Here is an 11,001-nt window from a genome sequence, read left to right as displayed (position 1 = left end):
CCCGCAGCCCGGTCCCTGGTGACATGTTTCTGGAAGGAGAAACGACCTGAATGGATCCCGGCAGGCAGGGGTGAGGCCCAGAACCCACTGGTGATGGGGAGAGGAGAGCAAAATCAAGTTTCTATGTTACATGTTTTCTGATGGTGTCGTTTGTCTTTTAAAAAAAAAAAAAAAGACAAGGTCACATGGAGGCGCAGCTGGTTGAATCTTGGGGTACAGACTCAGGATGAAGGGACACGTTCAGGAAGGATGAGTGTTCTTAAATATGAAGGAGACGTTTTTACATAGGATGGTGCAACAGTGGCTGTTCTAGATGGTTTACAAAACTTAAGATTTCGGAATGAAATTGGGAGTTGGAGGCAAAAGCTTTCAGTTGGAAGATTTTACGTTATAAAAAAGAAAGCCCAGTTTCTGGCTTCCGTGGAAAAATCAGAAAGTCTTGCTGGTGAAGGGCAGCTGCAGGATGGGAGAGATGGAGTGGCCCTTCTGCAGGGGGCCCCACTCTCTGCTGCCTCTGGCGTCAGGCTGTGAGCCATTGTCAGCTCCTTGGGCAGAGGTGCCTCTACCCAGCACAACAGCTAATTTGTCATCCAGCCTTAGGGTGGGGGATGGCTTTGTAAGTGAAAGGGGGTGTTATTGGTGATGCTGCTGGGACAGACCCAGATGAGCCAGGACCTGTGGTCACCCCACCATCAGCCCTGAGAGTGCCCCTATGGGTCAGAATGGGGGTCCCAGGCACCTTGACGTACAAAATGGTCACAATATAGCCACAGATTCAGTCAGAACAAGGAAGGCTCTTTACTGCCCCGTCTGGGGAAAACCATACAAATAAATACGGGTCCACGATGATTACAATGTGATCGGCCCCTTGGGTGGCGTCCTGGTAGTGCCCAACCTGCCCATCTGTCCCTGGCTGTCCAATGGTCCAAGGAGGGGCAAGGTCTCCATGCCGTGTCTCTATCCATCAAACATGGGGAGTGGGCAGCCTGAGGGAGGCCGGGGAAGCCCCGTGTCTGGCGGCCCCCTCATCCCCCGCTGCTGCCTGGCCTCAGTTTTGTCACCTGTGATCTTGGTTTTACAGCAGGAAGGTGGGTTTTGTCCTGCTGCTACCACCTGTAAACATGATGATGACAAGCGTTGATGACAGAATTCAAGTGGGGGCTGGGAGCTCTGGGTCAGCCAGAGCCTCGCACACCACTTGAAGGTTCCTTGCTGCCCAGGGAGGGGGCTTGAGCCCTCCTCCCATCTACACAGAAGGCTGCTGCTGCCGTTCTGAGGGACACCCAGCACCTCCAGGTCCAGCTGGCTCCAGTCTCTTCTGGCAGCAGGCCTGGAAGTCTCTTTTTGTGTTGGAGTAAAGAGGCAGCGAGGTGGGTCCATGGGGTGCCCAGGTACCTAGGCTAAGGCAAGTGCACACCAGGCCTCCTGGCGCAGGGCCCCGCCAAGGCCAGCCTGCTGGCCCAGGGCTGCAGAAGGCAAAGCAAAGTCCTCAGGCTCGAACTTGAACTCCAAGTGGCTGGGGGCCAGGGGGTCATCCACCTGTGCAGAGCCCTGCAGGGAGGACGGGCCATATGTGAGCCTTGGGAACAGCTGGCTGGCCCACCTGAGAGTGGGAGCCCTTTGACAGGAGGGCTTCCTCAGCTCCTGGAATGGTGTGGGTACTCCTTGTGAGGAATGATGTGATAACCTCAGAAGGGCTCTCAGTCAGCGTCGGCCACAGGGCACCCCCTGGCTCCATCGGCCAGCTGTGTGTCCAGCCCCAAGTTTCTAGGAGGGGACCGTGGGGGCTCTGACCTGGCCGAGATGCCAGGGTTCCTCCTGGAAATGCCTGGGAACCAGCTCTGTGCACCCCACCCACCCCGTTCTCCTTACCTGGGAGGTGACACTGGGCCCAGGGCATGAAGGGGATGCCAGGCTGGGCTCGGGCTTCAAAGTGGCTGCTGAAACCTCTGGGTCAGGGACAGAGGCTTGTGGGGAGGCTGTGGTGTGCCCTGAAGACCCTGGCGGGGGTGGGGGAAGATGGGGCATTTACAGACACTGTAGATTTGGTAACATGGAGTGGGGGTGGGGGTGGCCTCCTCCACCAGAGCCCCTGCCCCACGCCATGAACTCAGGCCACCCCAGCCCCTTTCCCAGCCAGGGCAGTGGCAGGGACTTGTACTTCAGGAAGATGATGCTTGCACCAAACATGTGAATCTCTACTGGTGGAATGTGAGGCACCCAGAGTGATTCCACAGGAAAACGTGGGCCCCATGGGAGGCCTCCCCCAGCCCTGGACCCCGCACCTGAGGAGCCCTTGGTCTTGGCAATGTTCTTCGGCTTCCGTTTTCGTGTCTGGATGCTCTCTTTCTTCATCGCCAGGGGCCGCGGTACCTGGCAGGGTGGCAGTGGTGGATGGCTAGTCACTGTCTGCGGTCACCCCCGTGGCCTCTTGCACGGCCATCTGCCCAGATCTCAGCCCTGCAGAGCCAGTCACTGCTGCAGCCCTGTTTGGGGAGTTGCTATGCCCCAGGCTCAGTGCTTTCCTCCAGGCAGGGCGGGGCGAAGCCTGTCCAACCCCAGCCTCCCAGGACTGGGGGCTGCGGGGGTCCAGAAGAGCCCTGGAGGTGTCTAGCCTCTGTCCTAGCTGAATGGCTGCAGGGAAGCTGTAGTGAAGCTATGGTTTCTGAGAGCCTGTCTGTACCATCAATCTAACAGTAACGTGTGTGCATGGTATGGGCAGTGGGGCCACATGTGTACAGGTGTGTATCCACTCAGCCCAGGTCCTGCCTGATCAACACCCTGCCCGGTTCCTCAGCCCCATCTCAGGCCAGGGGGCCCACTTGCGCCGGCAGCCCCTGGCCCTGCTCACCCCGTGCAGCTTCATGTAGAGCCCGCAGGCGTTGCACACTGGCTCGCCGTCCACATTGCGCCGCCAGAGGGTGGTGGTGGTGGTGTGGCAGTTGGTGCAGCAGAGGCCGGCCCGGCGGGAGGAGGACTGTGGATGGGAGGCTGGTGAGTGTGGCAGGTGCAGCTGAGTGGGAGGATGGACACTGGGCTCAGGGCTGACCAGCTATGGGGTTGGGAATGCAAGGGGCTGGGTGAGAGGCCTTTGGGTGCTAAGGTCCTGAGGCGGCCCAGGATTCCTTGTGGGCAGGAGCTTTGACCTAGCTCCCAGGAGCCCTGGGACAGATCACTTCACCCTTCTGGGCCTCAGCTTGCCTATCAATAAAATTGGGGTGACAGCAGACCTGCCTAGGTCCACTGTGGGGTCAGGATCTTATGAGGAGTGCAGGACATACAGGCTGCTGGGTTTCCATTGTGGCCTCTTTTTAACCAACGCTGGGCCTTCACTCTGTATTTCTGTGGTGAAACAGCACCCCTAGGGGCCACAGGGCCCCCTCGGGTCAGGCCCCAGACTGAACATTCAGGGGGTCTGCCTCCGAAGACTTGGGGCTCTGAGCGCATGCTCAGCTTAACTGCTTGCACCGGACAGTGGGCAGCGGGTGTCCACACCTGCCCTTGCTGCTCACTGGCCCAGGAGGGAGAGTGGGGCCTGTCTGGAGACCCCCCACCAATCATTTCTAAGAAAACGCAGACCTGGAAAAGCCTCCTCTCCTCCCTCCCCAGGTTGGGCAGCTGTCAGAGGCCCCAGGGAATCCGCTCTGTTTAGTCTGAGGCCTGGCCTCTGATCTCCAGGGCAGGACTCTGCCTTGGGATCTGGGGCACAAGGGCCACAAGACAGGGAAGGGATGAGGCCTAGGAGGCTCCAGACGGAGGGCAGGGCGGGAGCTCCTGGCCTGGCTGGGGAGACCCCACCCTCTGGCCGGCAGCCTCCAGGCCACAGCTGTGTGGGGCCTGACGTCCAGCCTGGCAGGCATCACCAGTGGTCTCCCCAGGGGCCTAGGGGTGGACCTGCGCCCTGGTTGGAGTGCAGAGAGCTGGTGGCTGGCCCGGGGCCAGCAGAAGTGGAAGGGCAGTGGTGGCCACAGCCCTGGGGCAGATGGTGGGACACGGCCCTGAACAGGAACCCCAGCCCCCCAGTCAAGTGGCCCCCAGACTGACACCACCCTGGAGAGCTGGCAACCACATCCTGACCTTGTCTAGAGAGCAGCTGCTTTTACTGGACACTACTCGAGTCTCCCTCCTCCCTGCCCCCTTTCCTCCCTTCCATCTGCCTCTCGGCTGCAGGGAGCTATGCCCACATGGAGGCGTGCCACCCCCCCAGAGCCCACTGTCCCACATGAGGCAGCATCCTCCCATCCCTGCTGCCTGCCCCGGTCCAGAATCTCCTGAGCCCCCAGTTCATTCATCTTCTTAAGGTGGGAGGAGGTCTTGGGACTTCCCCAAGGTTCCTAGATTGAACAAACACGCAAACAGGATGCCCAGTTAGAATTGAATTTCAGATAAACAGTAAATATTTTCTGTAAGTACGCTCTATGCAATATTTGGGACACATTTAAAATGCTATTTGTTGCTTGTGTGAAATTCACACCTAACCGTGCATTTAGTAATCAGTCTGGTCACCCTGACCCACCTTCCCGGGCTACATCATGGTCCCTTACTCCTGCTGTGCCTTCAGACCAGGAGGACCATGGCTTGAGGCCCCTCGCCTCCAAACCAGCTGGGACCCTCAGGGGCTCTTACCAATTTTTTCCCCCTTAGAGTTCACACTGCCATCCCACATTCCAAAAAAAAAAAAAAAAAGTTAGCATCACTGAAACTCAGGAGTCACAGGAGTGCTGTCTCCTGGGCTGCCTGGCCACTTCCTGCTAAAATCCTTCCTATAGGAACACTATCGCAAGGGCGTAAAGAGACCCACGCAAGGCCTTCGTGCCAGCACTGTTTTCAACAGCACACCACACAGCTGCACACACGTGGGCACCACTGCAGACACACACGCCCCCACGTGTCCCCCAGAGTCGCCCACACATCTAGGAAGCAGCAGAACTACGCACACCACCTCACATGGTGGTGGGTAGAAACTTCCTCGGTGGACCGAGTGTACACAGGACACAGCCTCAGGTCGTGTGAACCCACCGCCTGGACCCCGAGGGTGCAGTGAAACCCAAAAGTCACGTTTGAACATTTCTCCAGTGACCTTAGATTAAAATCCATAAACTGGAAATCAGACTAAAATCAAGAAAATGGGTAAAAAGAATGACCTTGACAGAATTCTCCAAAGCGCTTGCTGATTTATCTTTTTCCATTCCCTCGGTGCCGGCGTCTTATGGGGGGTGGGGAACTGAAGCTCAGACGAGTGGCCAGGGCGCAGGGGTGGTCCCAGGGTGGACAGAACCTCCTCCCTCGGCTGATCAAACCCCGTGGCCACAGCCCCGGGGCCATCTGCGGACACCCGGAGCCTCCCTCTGTCCTTCCGCGCTCACGGCCAGGCCAGGCGGCCAGGCCTGGCCACTCTCAGGGCCCCCTAATCGCTGGGCCTCTCCAGGCTGCGTTTTCTTTTTCTCTTTCAGTCGGTTCTTTTCAAAAGAAGTGGAACTTCAAAGCCAGGGGCAGAGCTGGCCTGAGCGCCAGGTTCCACAAGGATCTAGGCATCCAGAGGAATGAGGGTAGGAGGCAGCTGGAGCCAGGTGGGGGGCTGGAAGGGATGGGGGGCTCTGGAGAGGGTGTTGGGAAAGTAAAGGCTGCAGGTGGCGGAGCAGCAAAGACGCGGCCATTTCAAACAGGTCCTCCGCGTGCTCTTGGTGGGGAGACCTGGGGACACTTAGCCTGATGGACGTGGGATCCCCGTCCCCGCATTTGGGGCAGCATGTGCCAGGTTTGCTGTGCAGGAAGGCTCACCCGGAGCTGGTGAGTGTTCCAAGGAAGCTGGGCTGTCCGTGGCACAGCCATGTCCTGGAGCTGGGCCAGAACCAGCCTTAGGCTCACAGGCCTGCTGTCCTCAGAGTCTGGCTTCTGGGCTCCGATGTTCAGAGGTCAGGCCAGGCCGAGGGGCACTCACAGAGACCCTGGCCACAGGCACACATCAGCAGAGCCACTGCAACAACCCCCTCTACTCGTCTTCACTGACCGAAGCCTTGGTCAAAGGTGTAAGCCCCACCCTGCGGCCCAGGATACACACAGGAGGCAAAGGGTAGAACAGCCAGGGGCTCCTGCTAGGAGGGGGCGACGCACACTTGTCATCATCACATTCCTGTATTCTTGGTGACAAGCTTCTAGGACGTTTGGAATTATTTAAAGGAGGGTGGGACCAGCTCTTCCTGGAGAGGGCCCTCCTGGGCCATCACTTCTGCTCACACTTCAGGGAGAGTGAGACCCCAGAGTGGGGGCAAGGCTGGGGTGACCAGCCCAGCACCTCCTTGGCCAGAAGCACATGGGCTGGGCTCTGGCCTCAGGACTCTGAGAATCTTGGGGTTTTCACATGGAGCCTAGCTCTGCAAGGACCGGCCACCCGGTGAGCGGTGGGGCCACCCTGAGGGACAGGTAGGCACCCTGCAGCCAGTGAGGAGAGCCCCCCAGGAGCCTGCTCAGGGAGATACGGGGAGTAGTGGGGCCATGAGGATGCCCCAAACCTCAGCACCGCTCGGCAAACACTTCCTGGCCATGCTTTACATTCAGGTCCATGTGGGCCTGGAGTCAGGGCAAGCAGGCTGCCCACCTTCCAGGCCCTGAGGCCTCAGGGAGACAAGCAGACGTGCAGGGATTCCCCCACCATAGATGGTACCCCAAAGCTAATTATTTCATGTCCCCAGACTTGGAAACTGAGGCTTCACCAGGCCAAGCACCTGTTTGTCCTTATCCCACCCATGGCGCTGGCCACGGCTGTCCAATTTCCCTTTCCAGCAGGTAATGGGCAGTTCCCAAATTCAGCTTGCAGCGGGCTAGACAAGAAGACTCAGGTCAGGGTCAGGAGGCTCAGCGTGAGTGGGGCATTGTGGGAGCTCAAGGCCACAGTCCTGGTCTGAGCCTGGGATTGCCGCTAGCCGGCTGCAAGTCCAGGGAAGCCCCTGGTGGTCACCTGGCTGTTGTGAAGGTAGATGCCTCAGCGTGCAGATGGTGGCCTCTGCCTGCCCACCCCCAAGTTAGGAATTTTCTGCAGGGAGGTGAGCCCTGCAAGGGAAGAGGTGGAGAGGATGGCCCACTTCTCCTGTGTACTTGGCATCCGGTTCAGGGCTGGCCCCAGAAGAGTACAGGGAATCAGAGGAGGGAGCCAGCCTGTCACAGCCCCCTAGGACCCTCTCCCTTGGCCTTAGTTTCCCCTTCCTGGAGGCGGCAATAGAGACTGTCTGGGCTGTGGGCATGAAAACAGGCAGCAACAACAGTGGAGGTGCTGTGAACTCCGAGGGCGACCCTCTCTGCAAGCGGCACCACACGGGTGCAGAGAGGTGGGGGACCCATGGAGCCTCCGAATCCAGGCCAGACCAGAGGAAGAGAAACAGCAGCTGCCCTCAAGCTGCTGAGCGCCTCAGTCCTGCTCCCTGACCACCCATTTTGGGGCCTCAGAGCGTCCAGCCCTGGTGCTGCCATAGCTGGGGCTTCACATTTCCAGTAAAGGCCTGTGACTGACCGCCCTGCAGCTGTGGCATGACCATCCCACAGCATCTGCCATGGAAAGCCCTTCCATACTCCAGGGCCTGACACCAGAACAAGCCACCTGTAGGGCTCCCACAAGCCTTAGCCCGGACCTGGGAAGAAGCCCCTGCGGCCCCCCGACTTTGGACAGATGGAATTACTGACGGAATTACTCGACCATCAAAGTTTGCCTGTGAAACAGCAGAGAACAAAGCAACTTGAAACCTTTACACAGCTTCTGGAGACTCTGCCCTGCTGCGGGTAAAACTCGGGAGCCCAGTCCCCTACTCGCCTACCAGCTGTACAGCAGAGAGAAGCAAAAGTGAAAATGAGTTTTGCCTAGCGAACAACCATACACCTGGTCTGGACCCATCCCTGCAGTATCAGAGGCAGCGGTCCCAGTGTCTGTCCCCTGTAAGAGTCACTGTCAGCCCACAAAGCCAGCATCCAGCAGCCACTTTTCCCTCCAGTCCCACCTGGGGGCCAGGTCACCTTGCCTCTCCACCGCCCCACCACCTGGCAGCCCAAAGTCCCCAGAGTCACACGGCTGAGTCCCCAGCCGGCACACAGTGATCCCGGCCCAGGAGGTTCAGTGTCGAGCTCAGGGAAGCCCAGCCCCTTGGGGGAGACCCCGCAGACCCTCTGGGGGAGTGGCCCCCAGCGCAGGGGGGCCCGTGGCAGTGGGCCAGGTGCTGTCATCCTGCCCGAGTCTCCCCTCCCGCTCCCAGAGCTCCACTGGCTCCCAGGCTGTGATCGAGGAAGACCAGCCCGGCCACCCGCACTCACCAGGCGCTTCTGCGGCCGCACGAGGGGCCGGTTGACACCGTTCATCTTGTGGTAGAGGCCGCAGGCGTTGCACAGGTAGTGGCCGGTGCCGTCGCGGCGCCACAGCGGCGTGGACAGGGCCCCGCAGTTGACGCACTCGCGCCCCTCGCCCGGGAACTCCTCCAGGAGCTCAGCCGCTGTGGGAGCAAGGCAGGCGGCCGCTGGACGAGGCTCGGGCCCTTCCTGGGAGCCGCGTTCGCACCACCTTTTCCTCTCCTTTCCCTTTGTGCCTTTATTTTGCTAATTTAATTTGTCTAACTTTCTTTTTAAGTTTAAATTCACACACAGCGATGTTTGTTCCAGATTTTAGTCACTCGTCAGGGCTGCTTTATAAGGTCGGGGGAGAGTTAATAAACGCAACCCTGGGTAGGGCAACAGGGAACTAACTGCCCTACTCAGAACGGGGTCCAGCATCGCTAATTTTGACCACTGGGGAGGCAGGAGCGTCTACACTGGCAGAAGACCCTCGAGGGTCGATCGGAGGGGCAGTCAGGGATCGCGGGATCCTACAGGGACCGTGGCGCCTTCACTGTCAGCTTTCGTGGTCTCGGCACGGTCCTCCCACTTGAGCAGCACACACGGCCACAGCGGCGCGGCCTCCAGGCCCCTCCAGACCCGGCCGGGCGCTGGCGACACTTGGGCGGCAGGATCGGGTGGGGGCGGGGCGGGGATCAATCATCGCCTGGCCGGGGGTGGGCGCCAGGCGTGGGGCGCCTAGGCGGCCAGGTCAAGTGGATCCCGCTTCCCGCGCCGCTGCTGCCGAGGAGCTGAGGAGTGTAGGCTAAAAGACCGGAGCAGCACAAAAAAGGAATGGCCCTTGGTTTGGGGGGAGTGGGGGTGAGAAAGTGTCCGTGGCGCCCACTACTCAGAAGTGGGGTGGGGAGCAAATCTCAGCTTTACAGGTCTGGAATCCGATCACTCAAATTTAGATCCCAGAGAGGGACTGGGACTGGGTCTCAAATTAGAATATGTAAACATTTTAAAACAGAGACGAATGTGGTGGTTTACTTAAATAAACGAGAATTTTGAGCTTTAAAAAAAAAAAAGCCATTTCCCAAACTTTTCATAAAAACCGTTTAAGACATAGGCTGTAAAATGGTATGATCCCAGAATACTGGGTTTGGATGAACGAAAAGTGAAAACACAAATATGTGTATGAAGGATCTCAAGACCGGGTTTTCATCTTGGTGTGGGTGAGGTGCCAGCCGCCGGGTTCCACTCAGGCTTACATGTCCCCCAGGGTCTGGGCCTGCCCCAGGCTGGTGTCCCACCTGGCAGAGAAAGCCCTGACTCTGGACAGGGGGGCATTTCGCAGGGTGCGGGTTTGCACATGCCAGTACCGCCAGCGCCCAGGACCCTGGTCAGTGAAGCCAGTTCCCAGTCCCGCACTCACCGAACGGGGCTCTGCGGCCAGGGAGGCCAGCCGGGAGGCCCTGTAAGCTGTGCAGGACGCTGCCGTCCAGGGGTCCGGAAGTCCAGGACGGGGCCACTTCGGCGCTCATGTAGGCGGGGTAGGCTGTGGGGTACGAGGAGCTCACGGGCCTCCCGAGCGCTGCTGGGTACTGCTCCCGAGCCAGCATCGCGCCCTGAAAGGCGCCGTTGTCCCGGGTCCCTGTGCCACCTCCGGGCCCCGGGGAACTGTGCGCAAAGGGGAAGGCCGTGGTCCCGGGCGGCGGAGCGGCCGGTGCGTGGGGGCTGCCGGAGCCAAACGCTGACGAGTCTGCCGCGGCTGCCTGCGCCCAGCCGGGGTGCGCAGTGATTGCGGGAGCCTGCGGGCCCGGTTCGCACGCCGGCAGGTAGGGCAGCATGGAGGGGACCCGCGCGGGCGGCACAAACACCGGGGAGCCGGCGCCTGGCGTGTGCAAAAAGGCGCCCGAGTCCGCGTAGGCGGTCTGACCGGGGCTCGGGGCCAGCGCCAGGCTCTGGTACATCTTCCCTGGAGCGGCCTTGACCTGTAGACGAGAGGGACAGGCGTCCAGGTCACGGCTACTGTGCCCCACAGGTGCTGTCGCTCGGGCCGCGCTTCTGGATCCCCAGCTTGGAGGTTCCTGGGGCGGGAACCCGCGGGGACAGGATGGCAGGGGGCAGGGGCGGCTCTAGCGGCCCGTGGGGCATCCGGGCGCAGCCACAGTGCGGAGCTCACCTCTTTCACAGCCGGGTCTTCCGAGGTTCACAGGTAGGCTCAGTGGGCACAGAGAAGGAGAAACCGGGGGGTCTGCAGGGCGCAGGCTTTGGGCTCTGGGAGAAGGAGCCCGGCTGGGTAGGGGCGAGCGGCCGGGTCCGGCTGCGGAACTTGCCGGCTGGTCGTGAGGATCCGAAGGCGCGAGGGCGCGGCGGGCGGCGGGCGGCGGGTTGCAGACTGGAAGCCGGGGTCCTTGCAGTTTCGCGAATCCCGGCTCCTCCGCCGCCCCTCGGCACAGCTCCGCCCGGACCTGGCCCGCCCCGCCGCGCCGCCCCTTCCCTCCCGGGGGCCCTCCCCTCCCTCCCCGCGGGGTCAGAGCCAGGGCTGCGGCCTCGGTGCCACGTGACCGAAGCAGGCCCGGCGCTCGGGGCTCCGCGGGAAAGGCGACCGGACGCACACGGCACGGGGCAGCCAGCGCTGAGTCCTTGCCAACGCGGGCCACACGAACCAGCCATGTGCTCGGCGCCGCCGACCCGGAGGAG

General features: G+C 60.5%; 1 protein-coding gene across 1 annotated transcript; it reads right to left on the bottom strand.

Moving 5' to 3' along the window:
* Positions 1 to 784: 784 nt before the first annotated feature.
* GATA5 (GATA binding protein 5) lies at positions 785 to 10,776 on the bottom strand. The gene is made up of 7 exons (XM_005893993.3): positions 10,481 to 10,776; positions 9,731 to 10,289; positions 8,299 to 8,474; positions 2,852 to 2,977; positions 2,286 to 2,373; positions 1,873 to 2,000; positions 785 to 1,551 (listed from the first exon to the last, which is right to left on the bottom strand). The coding sequence occupies exons 2-7, from the start codon at positions 10,266 to 10,268 to the stop codon at positions 1,396 to 1,398; spliced, it is 1,212 nt and encodes a 403-aa protein (XP_005894055.2). The 5' UTR covers positions 10,269 to 10,289; positions 10,481 to 10,776; the 3' UTR covers positions 785 to 1,395.
* Between the last annotated feature and the right edge of the window lie 225 nt (positions 10,777 to 11,001).

Source organism: Bos mutus, chromosome 13, assembly GCF_027580195.1.
Source record: "Bos mutus isolate GX-2022 chromosome 13, NWIPB_WYAK_1.1, whole genome shotgun sequence".
Taxonomy (NCBI): Eukaryota; Metazoa; Chordata; class Mammalia; order Artiodactyla; family Bovidae; genus Bos; species Bos mutus.
This window is presented reverse-complemented; position numbering and strand designations above follow the sequence as displayed.